Source organism: Protomyctophum parallelum (assembly GCF_964188405.1).
Source record: "Protomyctophum parallelum genome assembly, chromosome: 10".
Lineage (NCBI taxonomy): Eukaryota > Metazoa > Chordata > Actinopteri > Myctophiformes > Myctophidae > Protomyctophum > Protomyctophum parallelum.
Window position 1 is genome coordinate 12,405,056 of NC_139704.1, and position 25,526 is coordinate 12,430,581.

Here is a 25,526-nt window from a genome sequence, read left to right on the forward strand (position 1 = left end):
CTACAGATTTTGTTCAAACATCACGCAAATTGGTACACAGTCTCTCTAGAGCCATTCAACGAAATGGGTCTTTCAGATTTTTCAGACTCCATCCTGATTGGCTAAGATTGGCTTCCAAAGTTTGCAGGAGTGCTCAGTGATATCCGTGAAATTGTGCATGCACATTACCACTAGGCAAAGGAAGAAATGCCACTTGAACATTCTCAACTCGGCCTCATGGTGGTGCTATAACTGACCGATTAGTGTTTTTACCTCTAACTGCACGGATATTTTAAGAATACAGCCTGCTGTTCATTTTTGGGATTATTTTGTATGGCTTTTTCATGGTGGGGGGGGGGGTTCTTGCATCCAGGCACTTTACTGGTTGCATTTCCCAAGTATGTTTTAACTTATATCTAGCCCCATATGTTCCCTCTCCCTACGCTCATTCTGTAGCTCCGAGATGAGGTCACACACTGGGCCCCTCCCACTGCGTTTCAGAAACGGCGCAAGTTTCCGCTATGTAAGTTTCTTACCCTGACGCCACGATTAATCCAAACGTGAAGGGGACGTGAAGGGTTTACACTAATTCAACCATAACAACGCCCAAGAAAATCCAACTAGAGATTTGAACCGAGCCTTTACATCCCGTATTTTGTCAGTCGCTTCCATGTTTATCAAGGAAGTGTGAGTGTGCGAGTGCATGTCGAGTGAACTGAAGTCAGTTGGAAATTTCGACCAGGGGAGGCACCGGGGAGGCGCTAAAGCTTTTCAACTTCCTTGATAAACATGGAAGCGACTGACAAAATACGGGACGTAAAGGCTCGGTTCAAATCTCTAGTTGGATTTTCTTGGGTGTTGTTATGGTTGAATTAGTGTAAACCCTTCACGTCCCCTTCACGTTTGGATTAATCGTGGCGTCAGGGTAAGAAACTTACATAGCGGAAACTTGCGCCGTTTCTGAAACGCGGTGGGAGGGGCTCAGTGTGTGACCTCATCTCGGAGCTACAGAATGAGCGTAGGGAGAGGGAACATATGGGGCTAACCTATATCCAGATATCTCCAGGAATATTTTAAGAATACAACACACTTATAGTGTGCTACTTAACTGGTGGTCCAACATTATGTACCCAGAAGTTTACATAAGGTCTGCCGAACAGGGTATTTTAGATGTTCCCAACATTAAATGTGACAAAGCCTTTCAGACTGCACTTCCACAAGTTTTGAGAGATGCACCCTCTGTAGACATTTTTAAGAACAACCTTAAAATGCTAATATTAAGGTTGTGTTTATAGTCCATGATTTTATTTTCCTTGTTGTTGTTGTCCTGCTCAAGTTGAATTGTACAGCCTTATTGTCTGCTTTGATACCCTGTTTTGTTTTTGTTTTATATTTTCACTGTATGTAGCCTACTGTAGGCTACTGCAAAGCACTTTGTGAGATCTCTCTGCGAGAGGTGATATAAAATGTACTTACTTACTATATACCTACAGTAGACTAATATGCCTCAGTAGACTAATATGCCTAACAATACCTGTTTGTGAAAAAACGCAATGAAGATATATTTAGAGGTTAATGGGATTATGGGGGCCAATTAGGATTTTGTTGATCAAATTGATTTGGGTGAAATACTGGCTATAGAGGCAAGTTCTAGGTGCGTTGTTGCTTTCTTGCAGCGTAGGGGTGAGACTTATCTCCTTGTTATCTGGCACATGTTGATGTCCAGTGCACCCTATAGCATAAGACTTCTGAAAAAGATAATTGTTTGTTTGTTTTGAGTAGCCTATATTTTGTTTGTTAGGCTTTATTGTCATCTACTGGTAGCCTATTCATGTCATAGTAGCCTATTTCATATTATTTGTTTACCTTTATGTTCATTTTTATTTTTGCATTATTGTGCGTAATAGCCGACTGTAAATTGTATGTCCTTACCTCACTGTTGCATATTACCGGGTATAGACTATAGCCACTAGCTATAGGCTAGTTACATTCCTGTTTGACAAAATAGGGAAATCAATAAACTTGTATTTTAATAGATCTACCTTTTTTGTACCCTATTTTGGGCACCAGGTTGAAAAAGTGGTCCAACCATTTGACATATAATCATGCGTGCCCATTGCAGGCTATACGCGCACCTGCGCAGCAGGCCCCACCCATCTCACCTTCAAGCTCCGGATCTCATTCAGGTGCTGCTGGAGTCGCCGGTTCACCTCCCGCATCAGATTGCTGTGGTCCAAGATGACGCTCATCTTCTCTGTCTCCGACCTCCGCAGCCGGCGAACCAGTTCGTCCTTGCCCCATTTCCTCAACTCCTCGTCGGGTACCTTGGAGAGGTCGTTCGCCGGACCCTCTGCACTTTTGGTGGCCGCTGACAGTTGCGGCAGAGTCCCTTTCTCCATCGTTTCTCCAACTCAAGCGGAGGTAGGCTATGCGTTATGCTAAAGTGTTCAGCGAATTCTCACAGACACCACCCCGAATCCAAATACTCGTGGCTTTATTTCCCCTATTACATGCAATTACATTTATATCATTTTCGTGGTCACTCCGTCTCTCACGCCCATTTTGCAACTCTGGTTGTCTTTACAAGGTCCCTGTCGTCGGTAGAAAGCCGGTCCGCACTCGGTGTCTCCCGGAGAGACCTTCGCCGGCTCTCGGGCTGTTTCCGTGCAGGTGCATGCCTCCTCCCCGCCTCCTGGAACGTATTGTAGCCGGTATAATGTGCACAACCGCACTCCAAACGCACGGGAGGAGGAGAGGAGGATGAAAGGGATGAGAGTGCTTCGAGAAGAGACCAGGTGCAGTGCCTTGAACAAAATCCAGGAGAAGAAAAATCTCTCTCTCTCTCTCTCTCTCTCTCTCTCTCTCTCTCTCGCTCGCTCTCTCTCTCTCTCTCTCGTTGCAGTTCTAGACATTTTGCGCCACCTGCTGTGGGCAATGGATATAACATGTCGACTTGGGCACAGAGTCATTTGTCTTTGGGGTTTCGCGAGAGAGAGAGAGAGAGACAGACAGACAGACAGACTGTGTGGGTGTGTGTGTAGTCTGTGTCTCTGTGTGTGTAGTCTGTCTCTCTCTCTCTCTCTGTCTCTCTCTCTCTCTCTCTCTCTCTCTCTCTCTCTCTCTCTCTCTCTGTGTGTGTGTGTGTGTGTGTGTGTGTGTGTGTGTGTGTGTGTGTGTGTGTGTGTGTGTGTGTGTGTGTGTGTGTGTGTGTGTGTGTGTGTGTGTGTGTGTGTGTGTGAGTGTGAGTGACCCCGTTTAGCCTCCACGTACTACCTTCTGTGTTTATTCCTGCTACTACTAATAACATTAGATGTTAGTGCTGACAGGCTCTGATGTTCGCACTGCAGTCTGTCTTGAGAGATGAGTGTATTATAAACATGCAGGGGACCATGCTAATATTATTATTCTACTTGCTCAGAGACACATCAACATAGGCTTGGGTTGGCAGAGCCACAGGGCAGAATTCTTATCAGACAGCCTCTACCCACTCAGCAACAAATACATTTGGAAATGGGGGAAATAATCTAAATGATAAAATAAAGGTTGTGGCATCTCTCCACTTCTGTCTACTCTACTGGTGAGGGGGGCAGGGGCATTATTTTTGTATGGTAATTGGCACCCCCTAGTGTTCACATTTGGCCTCAAAGTCAAGTTATTTTATGCATATTTTCCCCCAACTCATTACATAGGCCTAATCAAGCAAATTATTGTTAAAATGAGTGTGTGCCGTTATCCCCAGACTTTAAAGTAATGATTTAAAGACACACACAGGCAAAACGCTATTTTGCCTGGACTAATAGACTGAATGCATTAACGTTACACAGGGCTGTTATTCACTGAAGTGCGTGTGTGTGTGAGCGAAGATTCAAGTAGCTCTGGTCAACAGGGATCTCAAATATGTATCAATTTGTTCTGCAAATCAAGGGATACAAATAATTGAACAACTTCTGGATTTCCCAGCTGGTCCTCATGGACGGCCGTAGCTGAGTGAGTGGGAAGAGAGGCTGGAATCGTAAGGTAGCTGGTTTGACCGTCTTGTATGTGTTGAAATATCTATACTGCAAAGTTAAACTTTCAAGTACTGTGTGAATATGATCATGCAATAATATGAATATTGCCTTTTAAAAGGGTTTCCGATTAATGTTTTTTGAATTTATTTTTTATGATTAGACTAGTTGATATTCATAGAATAACTAGTCCTGTGTACAAACCAGATACACAGATTCAAGACTGTTTCACCCAGGTCCCCTTTTAAGTGACACACCGGTGCGGTATTTCTTATCTTTGGAAGGATCTACCAAAACAGTTTGTTGTAGGCAGTGTTTGTCTACTTCGTTTTTATATTGTATTTTCATTCAAAGACATTGAACATGAAAGGAACATTATGAAACAGGAAAAGAAAAGCAAAATAACTGAAAATCTGATCACACTAGTTAGAATTTCTAATCATAGGATGAGAAATACCTCAGCTTCTCAAGTTCAGAATCCTTGGGGGAGTGTCTGTGTTTATGTGCTTTGATAGAGGGGGAGTCACCACATCATGGGAGGTGACATTATTCCATCAGTTTGTTCATACTTCTACTTTGCTGTAACTGAGGTGCAGAGGTGTCATTTTGGAGAAGCAGGGAGGATGGGACACCGTGCGTTTCTACTGCTTTTCATCTTGGGAATGCTGTCTGCGGTGCGAGGCTGGACAACAACCATTTGTAGTGGTGAACCCTGTCCAGAATATCATGTTGTAGAAAACTATGGGGTAAGCTATTGCTCAAAGCTATGCTCAAAGACAATTATAATCGGAACAATGCACTAGCCTCGATGACCTTACAGGTGTATGCAAACGCTAAATTTATGTAATTTAGATAGCATATTATGTAGAAATTCAAAATAGCACTCTATAGTGTATACTCATATTTTCATTGTACAGATATTCTACTACTTGATGGATGTTAGGTTCTTAGCTAGCTTATTATTCTTGATGTCTAATTGTCTATGTATTTGATGTATTGCCATGTGTTGTTCTGTCTGACAATTGCCTAAATTGTAAATTGTAATGTTTGTTTTTAATCAGGGCTTAAAACGTATTATTGTAGTTTGACTATGCTAAATGAAATTCTTTGGCTATTGGTTTTTAATTTAGCTTTTCAATTTCTTGAAAAGATTGCTGGGGAACTACAGCGTGTATGATATCCAATTCTCACACCATAGGCAATCTTTGAAATATGATATGACTATATCTTTTCATTCTAGAATTTTAAGAAGGATTTTGTTTTCTGTTATTTACAGGAGTTTGAGGAGCGAGAGTATGTCCGCACCAGATGGATTACCACCAAGGTCCAAGGTAGCAGCAGCATCTATTTGATGGCTGCACATCAGACGTTAACGTCCTATTCTGAAGGACACAACAAGGCAGGTGTGTAACAGGAACAATGTCATCAGAATGAACTATATTATAGTAACAGTTCAATCTGATTATATATTTTTTTGTTTGTTACTTTGTGTAAAGATGTATTTGTTCAAAGTTCAAATAACAGAAATATATATATATATACAAATTATTTAGTGGGTACACAACCAAAAGTATTGCAGACGGCAACATTTTATCAATAAGTAAGAGAGTCTGAGATTAGATGTTATTATTTTCACCTAGAGTTTGTGAGTAAGCAATTGCTTAGAGGCTACATAGACCTCTTGCTTTAGGGACAGCGAGTACCCAGTTCGATTCCTGGCCGGCCAGACCATTTTCTGCATGTCACTCCCTTACTCTATCTCTGTGTTTCTTGTCTCTCCACTGTTGCAAAAAAATAACGGCTCAGAAAAGCCCAAAAGCTAACTTTAAAATACTCAGTCATCCATTAATTAATTGAATTGGCATTCATGTTGAAATTCTTCATTCCCCTTGAGATGAACCATCTAGTTTTCAAGGGGTAAGCAAATACATTAATTGGCCTAGATATGTTAGGAGGAAAAAAACTGAATTGTTATTGTGTTATTAACTGTGCCCTTTTTAATTTGGGTTTGTGTTACTGTGCATGCATTCTATGCATACATGCATAGCATACATGGCATGCTGCCAACACTGAGAAGTACAAATGCTGTCATAGTATTTGATCCGAACACACAAAACATGATGGGTAACATTCTTAACTATTGACTATAGTCTACACCGGGGATGTCAAACTTGTCATCTGTCATCTGTGTTGAGATGATTAACCCTGTAACACCTAACGTTGGATTAATACAACATATTTTGGTCTCGCACCTTCCTACCTACATGACTGCCTGCCTAAATATGTCCCAAACCGCCCGCTAAGGTCTTCCACTGCTGGCCTGCTCGCTTTGCCTAAAAAAATGGCAACTAAAAAATACGGGGAAGCAGCTTTTTGCTTCTACGGGCCGTCGGCATGGAACAAGCTCCCACTGTACCTTCGTCAGGCAGCCTCTGTAGACATTTTTAAAGCTCAGCTCAAGACCCACTTCTACAACATTGCTTTTAATTGATCTTTTATTTTTATTTTTTGTTATTCATGTCCTCACTGTATTGCATTACTGCTTGCTTTTTTATAATGTCGTTGCCTTGCTTTTCTTTTATTCTCCATTGTTCTGTAAAGCACTTTGAGCTGCATTTCATGTCATGAAAGGTGCTATACAAATAAAGTTTTATTATTATTATTATTATATTTTAAATAATTAATTCTTAGTTCTTTTTTCACCTAAACGTCATCATTGATGTTCATTGCAATACCATTGCAATGCCATTGGTCATGGTATTTGCATATAAATACCCCCCACAGAGGCTGAAATTCACACAAATTAAAAATCTCTGGAATCTCTGGAATGCATGTACGTATGCATGCATGCCATGAATGCATACATGCATAGCATACATGTACATGTACAAATGCTGTCATAGTATTTGACACAAAACATGATGGGTAACATTCTTAACTATACTGTAGTATTACTTACTCCTCTTCGTCCCCTATGGGACATAAGGCTTCAATGAGCGCTCTCCATTGCATCCGATCCCTGGCAGCATGTTGCGCCTTTCCCCTATACTTACTCTATACTAACTAATAAGACCAACAGATACAGTATGAACATAATGTTAACACATCGGTAGATCCACATATCGGTGAAAAGTATAGGGGATAATAAAGACCGCACAGAAGGGAGGAAAAACAACCGGTTTCAAATAAAATGTTCCAGTTGATTGATTGATTGATTCAAGTTTTTATTTCACAGTATGTACTGTAGAATGAGTACATTTCAAACGAAAGCACAAGTCAATACTTTGTGGACGAAACCATGAGAACGACTTGTTGACAACAGGGTCCACCATGTTCAATTAATCAGATAGGCCAGCCTGCAGTGATCAGTCTGATGGTAACTAGGAGGAAGCTGTTCAGAAATCTGCTGGTCTTGACTCTTGCCCTTGACACTACAGTATCGGCATGGCCATGCTCATAGTAGGGGTGTGAGCAGTTTGTGGCTGGGGTGGTACATGTCCTTGATGATGCCATATGCATTGACTACACACCGCTTCTCGTACAGCTCGTAGAGGGAGAGAATGTCCCGCTGTAGGTTCTTCTGTTCACCAGTGTGATGTGGCAGAGAATCTCTTTGAGCGGTAGAGTGAAGCGTAAGAACAGTCTTGTGTGCATTAAGTGTGATTCTCCACGACACGAACCAGGGACCTTATGTTTCCCAGACAGCCTCTTTCCACCGCCTTTTTTCATGACCATACCAATACCATACTGCAGTTTCTTTTTTTTTAAGATTTTTATTTTTGCGGCTTACGCCTTTTTATTGATTCTTTTTGAAGGGACAGACAGTAGGCTGACAGGAAACGGGAGAGAGATGGGGGGATGACATGCAGTAAAGGCCATGTCGGGCTCGGGAGTCGAACCTGCGGCACACTGCGACTGGATTACCAGTCCGGTGCCCAGACCGTTACGCCACGGCCTGGGCCCATACTGCAGTTTCTTAAAATAACAACTGTGTATAGTGAGCAGAATAATAATAAAACTACCAAATACAAAAGGGTGCCTTCGCACTTCGACATAGTGACATGCTTGGCCCCCTCATAATAATACATTGTATAGCAACTTTGATTGGGGCAGACTTCCCTGTATGTGTCGTGGGGACTTTCACAAACCACATTACTTCCTTATCCAGCATTTATGACACACTCAATAATGAGTAAATGTGTCATTTTTGCCAAAATAACTGTCTAACAAAGTATAAAACAAATACATTTGTTCAAATGTTTTGTAATCTAAATAAATATAGCAGAAATAGCTTAAAATGAAAGTAAAGTATGTAAGTAACCTCTAAAGTTCCTGTTTCTTCTCTCTTGCAGGTGCTTTGGTTCCCAAGAACACCTGGCCTGTTCTGGTCACAGTGACACTGGGAGAGGATGGCTCAGAGGGAGACGTTTTTCTGTCATGGTTTGTGAGTGATGACACAGAGCTGCCGGAACCCAATGATCCCTCCATCGTAGAAGAAGTCAGACCTGCTGCCACTGTATATGTCAGGTAAGAATGACAGATACAAGAACTACTTGTACCATACTAGGTAGATACAGTATATTCTAACCAAACCACAGCATCCGTATTGTGACAAAGGCTTTTGCAGAAAATAGCAGATCGACAAGCTTACTGCCCGCCACGCTGCATTGTTAGACTGATGATAGGTTATTGGTTTACCTACTGTATGATGCTACAGTCCATGCATTTGATGTATTACTTTGTGTTGGCCTTCATGCTTATTCTAAATCGCTCTGGATAAAATCTGTTAAATGCCTAAAATTCTAAATTGCAGGGAGTTCAGTGATAGAGTGAGCCATGAGATTGGAAAGTACAATGAAGAGAAGCTCCATGAGGCCCTGGGGAAGGCTAGGAAATCTTTTGAGTCCTACAGGTACACAGGGGCAGGATACAACAGCTGGTGGGCTATCCACCATCACAATGAAGTGTGGGTGTATGCTGCCTGAGAACAAAACTCACTCAACAGGACTTCTGCTGTTTGCAATGGCATTTATAATTTGCTTCCTGATAAGGCTCAATGAATCGCAGTGTCTGGATTGATTTCAGCTTGTATTTTTCAGAATGTTGGAAGGGTGTCCTCCTGGGGCTATTTGAGCGGTTATGCAAAATGATTTTAGCTGCTTAGGTGTCCACAGAATGTTTTTATTGTTTTTATTATGTTTTTATAATTTGCGACACATTGTGACCTTGTATATTTGCTATTTTCAAAGGTATTTTTTTTTAAATGGGACGGTCTCCATAATGAGTACTTTACTTTTGGTACTTTGAGTACCGGTATATTTTTATGCTAATACTTTTGCATTTTACTCAAGTAAACTTTGAATACCGGTATTTCTACAATGGTGTAATGATACTTTTACTTAGTTAAGTGACATTTGGTTACGTTGTAACCTTTGTTCTCTGAGTGAAGAGACTATCTCTACACCCAACATATTTCATATGTAGGGTGGAGAGATACGATAGAAAACTGCCTTTATCTGCTATATCTGACAGGCATCTCGTTTTCACAAGTTCCTCACAGCTTTATGAAGCAGAACTGTATCATATTCAAAGACCATGAAAATCTCACCCATGATAATGTTTTTTGTAGGGCATAAAATAAAGAACATAATATAGCACATCTAACGTATTTGTTGTATTTATTTAAAGATGGAGTGCCACCATTTTTTTCCACCCTACAACATGATCATCAGGTATTATTACAATATAAGGGGGAAGAACTTTTTCCAAAAAGTGTACAGTATTTGTTAAAATCATGCTTTTATGTGGACACGCCCACCAGTTCATTAAGTATGCCTGGTTTGCCTGGTGGGTGGTGATGGGTGGTGATCCACCTGAACTGAAGCCACACCCACAGCTGTAGTTGTATGATAAAGGGGGAGGGGTTAGGGGAGGGGCTGATAGTGTGGTGTCACTATATTACTGTTTACTTCATTGGCCCGTTTGACTGTCAAGGGTTCAGCCTCCAGGAAGAAACCCTAAATACAAAGTCAATACACAATTGCACATAAAAACAACTCCAGTCTGTCTAATTAAGTACTGTCACCTCATAGACACATGAAAAACTGGAAAAATACAAAAATTGTGGCACTCCATCTTTAATATGGTCCTGCTCTCCTTATAGCATGAAGCAGAAACTGTGGTGACAGAGGTATAAGCCTGGTCTTCTGTGTTAACCTGGAGACCTTCTTCATACTTAAAATTAATCATCAAAACAGAACCGAATACATCGGACATGTCCATCACACGGTGCCATGGTATTCTGTGCTCTTGCAGGCAGCCAACAGTGTGATGTAGCTGTAATAGTTTAGAGAAGCTTTTCCAGTTCTTACAGCTTTTCCTGCAGGGCATGTTGGATGATAGTTTATAATTAGATTACATCTGCATCGTCCAACCTGAATAGTGACATGCCCACTTCAGGGCAAAAATAAGTATTTTTTGGTTCCAGTTCTGAACCAACGTTTAGGGATCTGAATTCTGAACCAATTAATTTGGTTCAAAATGGGGCCTCAAACCAAGGTAATGTACAATTACAATTTAGGCATTAATTATGTTATTGTGACTTTCAAAATACAAGATTGGTGTAAATGGCATGAGCTGTAGTCAATAAATAGTATTTCACGTCCTGTAAGTGAGTCTAGACTCTAAAGACAATGATTCAGTATTGCAATGAAACTGCATGTAAACCTCACACACAACATGTGCTAGGGTATTTGTCTACAGCTGGTGAAATGTGACAAATCTACTTTGTTGTTATGCTGTATTTTCATTAAAAGACATCAACATTTTAACAGATATTGGAACAAAAAAGGCAACACAAAAAGAAAATCTCATAATAGTTCAAAATTTCAGTCACAGAAGAGGAGGACTGCCTCTACTGGTTTCTCAAGTTGGAATCCACAGGGGAGGTTTTCCTGCTTTAATTCCAGCCTGGGAAGTGTCATCTTTCTGTTTGCTCAGACAAACACTTCACTTTAACTGAGGTGTCATCTTGGAGAAGCAGGGAGGATGGAACAACAGGTCTTTCTACTGCTATTGGGGATGCTGTCTGCAGTACAAGGGTGGACAACAGACTTTTGTAATGATTACCCCTGTCCAGAATTTGAGGTTAAACAGCAACATGGGGTAAGTGACTGCATTGGAAAATAATTCTATATTGCTTATATGCTTATTTGTGGGTGTTTATCAGATTTTCTATTGCAATGTTTTTGTCATGTGTTTGGACCCATGGATGCTCACTTTACTTGTATTTGGCTTTTATTTTCATTTGATTGGGGAAAAAATAGAACTACAGCATGCATCACCTCCAATCCTCATACATAACATAAGTATTGTAATATTTGATGTAATTCATATTATTTTAATATAACGTTTTGTTTTGTTTTCTCTCATTCAAAGGAGTTTGAAGAGCGAGAGTATGTTAGCACCAGATGGATTACCACCCAGGCCAACAGTAGTGGCACCATTCATTTGATTGCCGCGAATCTGAGGTTACGGGCCTACTGTGAAGGTAGAGGGACTCAGTCAGACCATTTGAAGAACATTTTGGTAGATATTCAGTCACAAAAGACACAATTCTTGGGCAAAAACTAGTGATGGGAGATTAATCAACATCGTTATCGGCCGATTCTAATTGTTTTTAGATTAATCGGCATCGGTTCAATTAATCAATCAGACCGATTAATTAATCGGCCAGATTAATTAAGTCTTTACAGATAAACAAGCCCAAAGATCTACAAGCTCAAAATATTAAATATAAAGGTATTAAAGTTAAATCTGACTTGCCTAAGCCTGCAGTGCAGACACCCTGTCACCCTGTATTATTCAGAATGGACAACATTTATTTTTAAATACAGAATGAAATCATATCGACATCGGTAATACCGGTTATCGGCCATAACAGCAATTCATTATATCGGATATCGATATCGGCCAAAATGTCTCATCGGCACATCCCTAGAAAAAACTGATTTACACTAATAAATTATATTATTAAAATGATAATGATAAATTATCAGGTCTTTCAACTGGGGGTCGCCTAATCATTTCAGTGGTTCACCAGACAATTTTAACATGCTCAGAAATAGAAGGGAAAAAATTATACATTTTAGCAGCTAAATTAATAATAGATTCACAATGAAGACTACAGTACATACTGCAGAAGGGTATTTGTTTTTTTATTCATTAATATATTTAATGGAAGAAAATGAGCCTAATATTGGATGTGTCTACCATTCACCAGCTCCTGAAACCTGGCCTGTTCTGATCACACAGAACAGCACAGGGACGTTTCTGTCATGGTTTGTGGCTGACGATGAGGTGGTGCTAATCAAAGACAACTCCGGCATCATCAAAGAAGAAAAACATCCTGCTGCCATCGTATATGTCAGGTAAGGCTGTCTAGGGCTGTCCCCATTACAAATTTAAATTGACGATTAATTGTCACTCAAATAATTGCAATTAACAATTTCGTGTTTGGCATTAAACATTGGGACATGTGAATGAAAATACAATTTCTGACTTGTAGGCTTTGTAATCATTATTAAAAGGCAAGAGGGTATCTTTGAAAAACAAAGAAATGGACACTGTCGGAGACTTGTTGCTCTTTAATAAAGAGCAAAAAATTTTGCAAGGTTCCAACAGTGTGCGGGTCCTTTTCTTTGTTTATCAAAGATACCCTTTCAATATTTTTGTCATGCACTTTTGTCATACACACCTGTCACCAACCTTTTGAGGTGGGCATCTGCCTTTTTCTATAGGCTTTGTAATCAGTAATTGAACAGGGCAGATATGACAATTAACTTGAATGGTATATACAAATCAATTATTTACATATTATTTAATAATGTTGTACAAGAAAATAGCTGATCTACAAGCTTACATCGTAGATCTGCTATTTCTGCTTTTTTATGCTTCATCATATTATTCGTCAAACAGGGAAATGAATTCACAAAACCATCTCAACGCTGTCTATGTTGCTTGAACTTCTTGTTTAACCTGTGTTTTAGTCACAAATCTGGTTTCAGTAAAACATCTATACATTGTTGAATTGTGTCATTAGAGCAAGTTCTTAGAAAATATAGCAACCTCCATTACCCCCCTATACCAAATATATATTTACAAAAATAGCCAATAGCCAATAAGTTCACTTACACTCCTACAGTATTATACGTATGTCCAGAATAGGGATGCTAGGGCTCATGTTTTTGGTTTATTGTTTAACTGGTATCCTATAGTTTCAAATGTACAGAAAGCCTTCACCACAAACAATTAAGTCTGGTTTCGAGAGTTTCAGTAAATATATCAGCTGTTGAATTGTGTCATTAAAGCAAGTTTAGAGAAAATGAAGAAATTTATGAAATATGAAGAAATATTATCAATTTATTAGATCTATGAAGAAGGATTATCAATTTGGTCCATAAAATACTTTAAGTAATATAATAAGTAATATTCTTAGAATCTCCAAATGATCATTGTCACATGACTTTACACTGCTGTCAGACTGATGATAGGTAAAGTTATTGGTTTACCCATGACCCTAGATTGCTATTTCTATGCATTTGATGTACAGTATTACCTTGTGTTGACCTTATTGTAAATCACTCTGGATTAAGAGCATCTGCTAATGCCTAAATTGTAAATTTCAGGGTGTTCAGTGATAGAGTGTCCCAACAGAATGCAAAGGACAATCTAGAGAAGCTCCATGATGCCCTTGAGGAGGCTGGACTATCCTTTGAGGACCACAAGTCCTCGGGGGCAGGATACAACAGCCCCTTTGCTTATTACCAACACAACGAGGTGTGGATGTACGGTGTCAACTCAACAGGACTTCTGCCAGTGAATCATGAATTAATAAATTAGCAAAGCAGTGTCTGGATAGATTTCAGCTTGTATGCTTCTTCAGAATGTTGAAAGTGTGTCCTATTTGACTATATTCTGTTTTTCCTATTACCGGTATATAGCCTACATTATCAAATGGTTGTGTCACACAAAATTAAAATATTGAATCTACAAGCTTACAGATCTCTATTGTGATAACTTTTGAAAAATCTTTACCTATAATGCCCTCAATACAGATGCCGGGTTGAAAATGGTTAGATCTGTCTGTGGGATTTACAGATATTGAACTTCTACATTTTCTCCATATATTGTAGGAGTATCAACAATGTTTTTGTTTTCTGGTGATGCAGAGCATAGTGCTTTTTTTCTTTTCTTTTTTCTTTCTCTTTTTTTCTAGGAGTTTAATTAAACAGCAGCAACTTTAGACCTGGTCGTCAGGTGAATGTAATTAACTACTGGTGCAAAATAAAACTAGCAGTGGTTTGGGTCTTCAAAAGAATCAGAGTTAAAAAGAACTGATTTCTCTCATGCTGAATCGTCTCTATTACCGTGACATCTCGTTTATGCATAATTACAAAAACATATTCCGTTTTTTAAAAGTTCACTCTTTGCACCCACCAAATGTGTGTGTGGGTGGGTGTGTGTGTGTGTGTGTGTGTGTGTGTGTGTGTGTGTGTGTGTGTGTGTGTGTGTGTGTGTGTGTGTGTGTGCAGCTCAGTGTTGATATGAATTTGTTGAGGTCACAGAGACATCAACAAGTTCCTTGTTGGGAACAAGTTTTCAGCAATGTCGTGGATCTACATTTCTAAGCTGTTTGCATCCAACCTATTTAAGTGTCATTCTTCCGAAGAAGCCCAGCCCATATGGACTTACAGGACACTTTTTACAGTTTACATAAACAATTACAATAAACCGACATGACGGTTTGCAAACAATGATCAAGTGAATACCAAACTGACACTCCAGATCCTTACGATCAACATAAAATAACATAAAGTAAAATACCATAAAATACATTAGGCCTGTGACAGGAGACACATGTACCTACTTGAAGAGCTGGGATTGTCTTCTACTCCAGGCTCTAGAAACAAACTGGGCTGTCCTAAATACTTCATCATTAAATAACCAGTCTACTTCTGTCCATCATCTTCCCAGAATAGATCAGGATTTCTTTGTTGCATTACCTCAAACAGTGGAACCCTCAAATCATCATACAGGGTACTGCTAGCACTAACATACTATAGCATTACTGAATTGTGTTATTGCGACCATAGGTCGCAGGTTACTATGAAAATCTGCTAAACCTGTCCGTCCGTCCGTCAGTCGATCACGCCTTGTGACAGGTCACGCCACCATGTATGGTTGTCAGTCCGTCATGCCTTGTGAGTCGTGACACGCTCCATATATGGTGGTCTCCATATATGAAGATCACGACACTGACCTCATCAAACCTGTGGAGAAGACTGAATCATCATCTACATCTGCTAATATGGAGCCGGCCACCAACTCTATATCTGACTTCAAACCTCAAACCCTTAGATTTCCATATATGGAGCTGACCTGTTCTGACATCACATATTATTGAACTGGGAACCTTTCGGTTCCCATCCGGTCACTCTACCCCTGAGCCACTGATCCCCCCCTGCACAGAATTAATTCCATATGTTGATCTGACCCCATGCCAAAGTGCCAGCACTCGCCCAGCAGTCTGCCGTCACCCAGGGGCCAGGCGGATGCGTGCAAGCGACCTTGCCCTCAGGGCGTCTTACTGGTTGAATTCCACTTTAATTGTAGTTAGCAGTAGTATTAGTACTAGTAGCCTACAGCTACTATAGCTGTTTTCTCTGTGTGTGTGTTAGCCTGGAAAACCAGACAAATCTGTCAGTGTGAGTGTGTGACAGATATAGTCTGTGTGTAGGTTAGAACTACAGGGGAACTACAGGGGAATTGAATGCGAAGAACAAAACTGATTAGCTCACAGCACATCTCGAGGTGGAATTTATTTATCTGTGCTTCCTTGTTAGACCTGTTTGCAAGGGAGCAACATGCCACCAGTCACCTGAGGCTGAGTATCACCAATGGATCAGTGAGAGTGAAGCAGTAGACTGAAACATCACTGACAGTACAATTTATCTATTATCTACAGGAGGTATTATAAATACATTCGTTTTTCATCTGCAGTGCCATAGCTATGCAGCAACCACAAGATGGTGCTGTAGGATTTGACAGCACAGTACATGGATGAGTGGACATAGATGTGCATTGCAGTAGGCCTTGCATTGCAGTTTCTTTGGGTGCCATTTTCTCACACCTGAGCAAAGGAGACAGTGTATCAGACTGAAACACCAAAGTTTAACCCATGAAAGGTTGTAAACATACATACTTCGAAGCTCCTTTGGTTCCCTATGCCGTCCCAGTGGTTGAAAGTATGGGCCCTGTGCTGATCGAATCCAAGGCACAAAGAAAACAACTGGATTTGTATATAAGATTCAAGATTCAACAGCATAGATATTAGTCTAAGATATACCGGCACTACTCTGGGGCCGGCCTACCTCTATAGTGATATCTAAAGGGGCTTGAACTATGTGGAAATAATTCCTAGATAAAATCTAAAGACATAAAATAAAAACATGCCGAAACAATGTCTTACTGATAGACTGTAGACTATCTATCAGTCTCTTTTTCTCATGTGTGTACACACACACACACACACGCACACACACACGCATGCGCGCGCGCACACACACACACACACACACACACACACACACACACACACACACACACACACACACACACACACACGCACGCTCACTCACTCACTCACTCACTCACTCACTCACTCACTCACACACACACACACACACACACACACACACACACACAGTGACTGAGATCTTCTGTTGTCCAAATAGAATGTGACATGTTTGTTTCAGACCACATTCTGGTACTAGCTGGCATCCAAGACAAAGTGCACACACACACACACACACACACACACACACACACACACACACACACACACACACACACACACACACACACACACACACACACACCTAAACATTGTGTTCCCACAGCAATCTCCTCCAGAGAACAACCTCTATGAGTGAATCCTCCCTCGGGACTGACACTGACTTCTTCTATCAGACTCACACTTCCACACATGATGCACAAGCACACACACACACACACACACACACACACACACACACACACACACACACACACACACACACACACACACACACACACACACACACTGTGACGGTTCCCTGTATATAGTATATGGTATAGGATATGGTATTATATTGAAGTATGGTATCTTATATTAGGTGGTCTGGTGTAGCTTTATATATATTATTTATTATTCACTTTGTTTAGTTTATGGTTTCTGTAGGTTTTTTTGTTGCTTTGCTATAAATAGCAAAGTAAATGACCTACAGAACACCCTTTCTCCTTGTGTTTCAGAGGATTGGGGAGCAGAGCTAAGGATGATGATGATGATCAATCAGCCAAGGGTCGGCACCTGGGCCCGGTGCTGACGCCCTATATAAGCCTGCCTCCCCAGTCCTTTCCTCAGTTCTGTTGTTTTCAGTTCTCCTTTGCTCCTCTCCCACCATGCACCATTTCAGCAATACATACAACATGCACACACATACATTTCACTCATGCATACACGCACTACACTACTGACTACTGATTTTCACACCTCATCTGTTTGCTCCTGATTTGACCATTTGATTCCTTATTTTGATTACTTAATACATTTATATTTCATTTGAGTACTGTGTCTCCCCTGTATTTTTGTTGTGTATCTGGCCCCCCTATAAACTAGAGTCATACAGTACACAGCTGCTGCTGCTGCTGCTGCCCTCAGGAGGACATAGAATGCACATGCAGAAAGGAGCTCATGAGCGTGGGCACAGACCGAGGAGCACGTGTATAATGACGTCAAGTGTGTGTGTGTGTGTGTGTGGAAGGCCCACAGAATTTATTTCAATCAACTTTTGTTTTGTTTCTGTTTCATGGTACAATGAATGTTGATTAATCACTTTCAATCTGGCATTCCTATTTTGGGTTAGGCCTTTCTTTTTGAGCGGCGCTAGCCCCTCCTATATACAGCTTTTGTCCTGAGCTCGTGTCACATTTGCCATTGACAATGAAAGGAGAATTTACGTCGTATGTGGACGAGCAAATCGTCTATTTTGTCCTAACACAAACATTAATGCCATTGACAATGAATAGAGAATTTACGTCATATGTGGACGAGCAAATCGTCTTTTCTAAACACCGTGTAACTGTTTTAATTCATCTCGGGGCTTGAAAATATGAGTTTTTTAAAACATTGTATCATGGTTAAAAGATAATAACATAAGTTGACAAATTCATTCATGGATGGATGATGTACGGCGACAAGAGCGCCCCTCACTTCACACGGGTGTGATATTTTCTTTTTTGAGGGCTAGCCCCTCCTATGCCCAGCTTTGTCTGTCTGTGTGTACCCCATAGCAATGATTTGATTGGCTGAGCATCCCATAGCGATGATTTGATTGGCTGAGCAAAGTATGTATCGAGGATGAAAAGAAACAGAAAAGGACAGAAAAGTGAGGACGGAAAAGTGAAGATGCAAATTGTGACTGGCCAGAATGAGTTGATGTGATGATGTATGATGATAAGAGCGCCCCTCACTTCCCACCATGTGATTTCTACAGATCACACTTGTGTGAAGTGAGGGGCGCTCGATCTTATCATCATACATCATTATATCAGCCAAGTAGCCTGGATGGTAAAGTCTGGATGTAAATGAACACTGTGGACTTTAATGTGAAAACTGAGAGAAGCAGAAACAGCAGAGTGACACTCCATGTTACAGAGGTCAGCATTGTGAAGCTGAAAGGCAGGTACCTGATGTGAGAGTTTCTGACAGCTCTCTCTGTGTGTGTGTGTGTGTGTGTGTGTGTGTGTGTGTGTGTGTGTGTGTGTGTGTGTGTGTGTGTGTGTGTGTGTGTGTGTGTGTGTGTGTGTGTGTGTGTGTGTGACTGTGTGACTGTGTGACTGTGTGTGCGAGCACGTGTGCGTGTGTGTGTGTTATGGGACAAGGCCAGGTTGAGCCCTGTAAAGCTCAGTGCGGCCCTAAAGTGACAGGACTAGCGGGCTGTGCTTGTTGCTATGGCATTGCTATAGTAACAAGACTCGATTATTGACTGTCCGTGGTTATAGGATAGCTTGTTTCCATTTTTTCAGCCGGCTAGTGGCAGGACTCTAAAGACGACAGTGTCAGTTGGTCGGTCGACAGTTCAACACTTTACTCCCAAATAAGATCTTTAAAATAACCTGCTGGATTACCATTGAATTTGCTGTGCATTTACTGAATGTAACACTGTCCCTGTGACCTTTCCTCTAACACCAACCTTATCAGTTTGTATATATTTCTATGAGGTCACAGAGTATATTGGGTTTTATTGCCATGAAACTTCCCCAGAGCATGAACCCTAATAATTTGAGTGACTACGTACCGGTACCTTTGCCTCTAGTGCCACCCTCCAGGCCAATATATCAACTTTGCATTCCAAAGCCCTTTTCCCAACTCTGTGCGTGCATGCGTGCGTGCGTGCGTGCGTGCGCCAGTTTATCTTTGTGATTTGAAGTGTCTCAAAGCATATTGTGCCTATCTACAACCCAAACATGTGCACACCATCTTAAATTGTGTATAGGCTACACTAGAGACTCAGTAACTTTAAGTGAATTTCATTTGACCACATACATGTGATGTGAAACTACTATAGGTTGGACAGCAGTCTGTGCTATAGTAGTTCAGTGTATACATGGAGAGTATGTATAGTGCATGCGTTCATATGTGGATTAAGATGTATTAGTTTGCTCACAGTGGGGCTTGGCAGAGGATTATGCCTGATTTACATGTGGTTGTGCGTGTGTGTTTTGCGACGCGCACTACAAAACGCTGATCTACAAGCTCACGGTGTGCTGCAGTGCGGCACGTTGTGAGCTTGTAGATCTGCTATACTGTATATAACTCAGGCTTTAGTCCACTTGCTTATGAGGCAGATGTTGAAGAATCATAGTACTCAATATGTGTATAGCACTGATTTTATTTTCTATCTTTTCTCTCTCATATTGCTCTCTCTCTCTCTCTCTCTCTCTCTCTCTCTCTTTCTGTTTCTCCCTTGTTTTTTCTCTCATATCAGTATTCTCTCTCACTCATCTCACACTCACATGCACATGCACACAATGCCTGATCAGGGGAAGGGGTGGGAGTTTGAGTTTTTGAACGGGCCCAGACTGCTAGGCCACGTAAGCCCTGGCCCCTGGAGGATGAACTTTAACCACTTAAACCCTATGTGGTTGACTGGTGTTGTCCCTCAGGGCTCTATACTAGTGTATTTTTTGTTTTTTCTATACATATAAATCAAATATCGGCAGGATTTTCTGCAAAGGTTTTCCCTTAGAACAGGGGTCTTCAATGTTTTTCAGACCAAGGACCCCTTAGCTGAGAGAGAGATGAAGCATACTACATAATTGTATAAAATTGTGCTGCAAATTAAACTTTGTTACATAGATAGCTTCATAGACTTGTTTGACAGCACTATCATCAATGTTTCAGACATTTAACAACTTAAACACTCAATACTTATAAATAACTTGACCTTTGGCTCTGTACTTGATCTGCTCCTTTTCCCCTCTGCACCAAACCTCTTTGCTGAAAATATTTGATCTACAAGCTCACAATTCCTCGCAGCGTGAGGGGTTGCGAGTTTGTAGATCTGCTATTTTTTAAGTTCTCCTCAGAATAGAGATGCTAGGGTTCAAATGGTTAAAGTAAAACCAGGTTGAAGACCCCTGCCTTAGGGAAAGTAACGAAGTACATTTAGTAGGCTACTGCAACTTAAGTACAATTTTGAGGTATTTGTTCTTTACTTGAGTATTTCCAATTTACTTTGTAGATTTTTATTATTATTACAAAACATACAATAACCACTTCAACCCTACAGTACTATACATTTACTATAGTACTTACTATAGTACTATACTTTTACTTGCAATGGTGCAGTTCTACATTGCAGTATTGATACTTTTACTTAAGTAACAAACATGAGTACTTTTTCCACCACTGCTCAGAATAGATCCTGAGGTTTTTACAGTAAGTGGAGGGTTCATCCTCTTGGGAGCCTGACCTCATGACCTTTTCTCCAGCTCCATGCTCGGGCCAAAATGTCAACTTTGCATACAAGATATCTCATCGGCAGAATGCAATGGAATTCATGCCAACGGTAGTTTAGTGTGTGGCTTTTCCCCAGACCATTTTTCCTCATTGGCGAGTGACAGACATTTTTGTACTTTTGAACCGTAAAACCGAAAAGAAAAAAAAAACATTTGCATGCATCAGAGGGGAAACAGCACACTTTCAGGACCTTATTTTAGATTAGTCTTTCTGTGCACTTGACTGCTTTCTATGCATGTTCAGGAGCAGCATTGATCCTCTCTGACAACCTGATGTCAGATAATTCTCTCCTAGAGAGTCTCCAAACTGTAGACAGATTAGGAATGCAGAAGTGCTGGCTGTAGATCAGCTCACGCATCTATTTATAGACGTGTAGATCACAACTGAGATGTCTTTATGGATTATTTATAGCGCCGTCTCTGTCTCAGTCATCACAGGACTGATGCTCCATTTTTAAGGGTGTATTTTTTGGCCGCAGGCTGGAGTCGAAAGCAATTTATATTTATAGGCTGGCGGTTTGAAATGGGGGGATGGACGAATGAATAGGCTACATGGTGGGTGGTGAAATTTAAAATTTACAATTTTGACATTTAGACATTATTTTCTACAGTAGAGAAGATTGGAGTAAGCAGAGTAAGCATGAACCCTAAAAACAAGTTAAATTGACACGCAAGTAGAATGAACATATCTCTCCATATTAGAGCCTCAAAGACATTAGGATACCATGCAGGTAAATGGTGAACCTACAGTATAGCAAGTGGCTTACTGACATACTGGCGTACTGAGTCTACTGACTGTATCAGTTTAACAGGTCCTGTTTGTTAGACCAGTAGCTTCCTGTGCATTTTACTGTTAACTGTGTCACTATAAGCAACTAACAAAAAACCTTAAACTGGTACTGCTGCTACATATCATATAATTAATAGTGTGTGTGTGTGTGTGTGTGTGTGTGTGTGTGTGTGTGTGTGTGTGTGTGTGTGTGTGTGTGTGTGTGTGTGTGTGTGTGTGTGTGTGTGTGCGTGCGTGTGCGTGCGATCCCTTTCTCCTGTCTCTCTCTCACACACACACACACACACACACACACACACACACACACACACACACACACACACACACACACACACACACACATTATAGTATAGTATAATTTATACTATACTATATATATACTATACTTTATACTATATATCCTATTATGAATTTCTAAAAATAAATATGTTTTCACATCTACATTTCATACACTTAGGCATACATAGGCACACATTCTGATAGCAAACATAATATGACTATACTGTATGTATTGTTCATTCTCTGGCTCTAAAAGGCAAACTGTATATACAGTTGATGTAGAAATACTAACAAATGACAAGTCAGACAAGTGACTTCCTGAGTGTTTTACTGGTAACTGTGTCACCAGTAGCCTCAGAGACCGCAGTCATTTTGTTATGTCACCAGTAGCAGAGCAACAATTCATGTTCAAGAGCACTGCTGCAGAGTATGAGAACACTCCTCTGAGTACAGAGCACTGCTGCAGAGTATGAGAACACTCCTCTGAGTACAGAACACTGCTGCAGAGTATGAGAACACTCCTCTGAGTACAGAGCACTGCTGCAGAGTATGAGAACACTCCTCTGAGTACAGAACACTGCTGCAGAGTATGAGAACACTCCTCTGAGTACAGAGCACTGCTGCAGAGTATGAGAACACTCCTCTGAGTACAGAACACTGCTGCAGAGTATGAGAACACTCCTCTGAGTACAGAGCACTGCTGCAGAGTATGAGAACACTCCTCTGAGTACAGAACACTGCTGCAGAGTATGAGAACACTCCTCTGAGTACAGAGCACTGCTGCAGAGTATGAGAACACTCCTCTGAGTACAGAGCACTGCTGCAGAGTATGAGAACACTCCTCTGAGTACAGAACTAGGGCTGTGCCAGTTGTGGGGTGCAGCCTTCAGAACACCCGAAAGCTGCTGGTGGAAATACTGTTTACGGGCGGCTGCAATTGGAAACTGGCCCCGTAAAATTGTGTATATGAAATGTGTATATTTGTACGTCTATAAATGTTCTGATTAATTGAAAAGGGGGTGGACCCAATTGTAAACAAGTGTACTGCTTTATGTTGTCGTCCACAGTTAACAGTTTTTGTATTGAGTTATGCTTGAAATGTACTGTAATTCTCCAAACTGTTAATAACTACTTAAATCACTCAATCAATCAATCAAACCATTATTTTGTGCCTAAACGATGCAATTTGTGAACGATGCAAGTTGGGCCGCAGGCGGACCACAGCCAGTTTTTGTATTCAAAATGGAGGACCAGTTGTACCCATTGTCAGAGTGGGCATGTGGGCATAAATAAAGTATGCAATGGTAACTTCACGCTCTTGTCACCATGACTCAGCCATAACCATAAAAGGAGTCCCAATACACAATACCGACTTCAAACTCAGTGTGCGCATCGGAAAGGACTCAATGGAGTGTGGTGCTCGTGGTCAAGTCGTTCGGATACACGGTTGTCCAGAATTGCCGATCCGACCGATATGCCCAATTGCCTATATTTGGGCATACCAATATATGGGCATATTGAAATCATCAGGGATCTCCATAAGTGGGCATGAAATGGACAAGGACTGACAGATACAGAGATCTCCATCTCTCCATGTAAATCAGTACTGCTCTGAGGATCACATTTTTCTAGTTTAATTTGTTCTATATCTACCATGCATTCAGAAAGCTGTTTTCAATTTGACATTATTCCACTACAATGATTTGGTTGACTAAAGCCCAAACTGCACCAATGATTCGCAATGCAACTCCTTGCAACATGCAACTACTTGCAACCTATTATTCCTTGGCAGTTGCAAGGAGTTGCATTGGTGCGGTTGACCTTAAATCTGTTGTTAACTTGTGACTAGCTGCATTGGTGCAGTTTGGGCTTTAGAGGGAGGAGAGGAGAGATAAGACATTTGGGGGAATCCTGTTCATTTCTGTAGATTCAGCAACAGAAATGATGCTGAACAGAACAGAGGGCTAAAACTCTGTAGATTCAGACAGCAACCAAAATGATGTTGAACAGAACAGAGGGCTAAAACTCTCAACCTGTCAAACTCTCAGATGACTTGCTTTACTCAAGAAAGCCCTGACATTGTTTGTTATACAAGACCCCAAGCTGAACCCACCTGGTGAGGGATTGATTCATGCAGTTCAACTTGACCTCAACCACAGTCTGTTCTCTGTTGAATCAGTGTTGAGCTGGAATACTGAGGTGGACAGGACATAATGTGAATTAATATGGTTAAAGTAAAACTGCAATGCAATGTACTGTAATCCTGCTGTCATGCAGAGGCTGTCACTTCATAGAATCGTCAGATCCATATACCCTCTCTCCTTGCCTCTCTCTCTTTCTCCCTCTCTCTGTTCACATTCCTGTAACCTGTTTCAGATCTGTGTTTGCTGTTCAAAAGCAGAGCACATGAACAGAAGACAGAATAAGGTAAAAAGACACAAACACAATCCTGGATTGATTTACATAATATACATTATAATATACCTCTAATGACGGTGCATCAAACGTGTGTGTGTGTGTGTGTGTGTGTGTGTGTGTGTGTGTGTGTGTGTGTGTGCGTGCATGCGTGCGTGCGTGCGTGCGTGCGTACAAGAAAGAGAGAGACAGAGAGAGAGAGAGACAGAGAGAGAGAGCAAAGGGAACAGGTGTATTTAATACGAGGTGGGAAATTAGAGAAAGAGAACCGGGATGGAAGGAATTGATGACAGTAACATGAGTGAGAGGGATCTGATATAATTCTGAGGCTATCTAAAACCTCTTATATCAGATTGTTGTGTTTTTATAATTGAAAACACCATAGAATGATTCTGATCTGATTCAAATCATCTGATTAGACACTTAATATATATACCCATGCAGCAAGCACGGACCTTGACTTATTAGTGACGTCTCTATTGGGGCCAAATCAAGTCAAACCAAGACTAGTCAGATCTGGCCCAGAATATCACCTGATTTCAACCAACATAAATTCTGCCCACTAAGACAGACGTCCCTGGATGAATCAGAGAGAGTCCGATAGAGGCCACATGAACTTAAGTCATAGCATAACTAGTCAGATCTAGCCCAGAATAAGCTATATTATTTTAACTGGTGAAGACGTCCTGGAAATGACATAAGATCATCCCCATATGGGCTGTGATCTGGCCTAGTCCTGAACGTCATCGGAGTCACTGGAGGATGTCATCATAACGTCATCATGACGTCATTTGGCTTGCTGGGTAATGTTGATAAAACATTTGATACATACTCCAGTAGAACTCTCTCTGTTTAAGACAAATGTCATGATGTTTAAAACAGACATCATGATGTCTGTCTTAAACAGTCTCTTAGACTCCTTCATGCTTTTCTGT

The 25,526-nt window shown here is 40.8% G+C and overlaps 3 protein-coding genes across 3 annotated transcripts in view; 2 read left to right on the plus strand and 1 right to left on the minus strand.

Moving 5' to 3' along the window:
- The window catches only part of ccdc85a (coiled-coil domain containing 85A), a 42,365-nt gene extending 39,703 nt beyond the window's left edge, over positions 1 to 2,662 (minus strand). The window contains exon 1 of the mRNA XM_083775279.1: positions 2,142 to 2,662. Coding sequence (XP_083631405.1) covers positions 2,142 to 2,378 — 237 coding nt within the window. The 5' untranslated portion in view covers positions 2,379 to 2,662. The remainder of the gene's footprint in view (positions 1 to 2,141) is intronic.
- Positions 2,663 to 4,572: 1,910 nt separating this feature from the next.
- LOC310866165 (uncharacterized protein) lies at positions 4,573 to 9,043 on the plus strand. Its single transcript, XM_083775594.1, has 4 exons — positions 4,573 to 4,732; positions 5,263 to 5,389; positions 8,339 to 8,513; positions 8,800 to 9,043. Exons 1-4 carry the CDS (start codon positions 4,610 to 4,612, stop codon positions 8,969 to 8,971), a joined length of 597 nt encoding a protein of 198 aa, XP_083631720.1. The 5' UTR covers positions 4,573 to 4,609; the 3' UTR covers positions 8,972 to 9,043.
- A 1,229-nt stretch (positions 9,044 to 10,272) lies between these two features.
- Positions 10,273 to 13,952, plus strand: LOC310865555 (uncharacterized protein). Its single transcript, XM_083774715.1, has 4 exons — positions 10,273 to 11,150; positions 11,424 to 11,535; positions 12,268 to 12,415; positions 13,673 to 13,952. The coding sequence occupies exons 1-4, from the start codon at positions 11,034 to 11,036 to the stop codon at positions 13,884 to 13,886; spliced, it is 591 nt and encodes a 196-aa protein (XP_083630841.1). The 5' UTR covers positions 10,273 to 11,033; the 3' UTR covers positions 13,887 to 13,952.
- The last annotated feature ends 11,574 nt before the right edge of the window (positions 13,953 to 25,526 follow it).

Excerpts from the sequence above, each read along its gene's own strand:
- LOC310866165 (XM_083775594.1), top strand. The coding sequence starts at position 4,610 with ATGGGACACCGTGCGTTTCTACTGCTTTTCATCTTGGGAATGCTGTCT. Across the intron at positions 4,733-5,262 it reads ATGTTGTAGAAAACTATGGG|GAGTTTGAGGAGCGAGAGTA; the intron begins GTAAGCTATTGC and ends TGTTATTTACAG. Across the intron at positions 8,514-8,799 it reads GCTGCCACTGTATATGTCAG|GGAGTTCAGTGATAGAGTGA; the intron begins GTAAGAATGACA and ends TCTAAATTGCAG.
- LOC310865555 (XM_083774715.1), top strand. The coding sequence starts at position 11,034 with ATGGAACAACAGGTCTTTCTACTGCTATTGGGGATGCTGTCTGCAGTA. Across the intron at positions 11,536-12,267 it reads GTTACGGGCCTACTGTGAAG|CTCCTGAAACCTGGCCTGTT; the intron begins GTAGAGGGACTC and ends ACCATTCACCAG. Across the intron at positions 12,416-13,672 it reads GCTGCCATCGTATATGTCAG|GGTGTTCAGTGATAGAGTGT; the intron begins GTAAGGCTGTCT and ends TGTAAATTTCAG.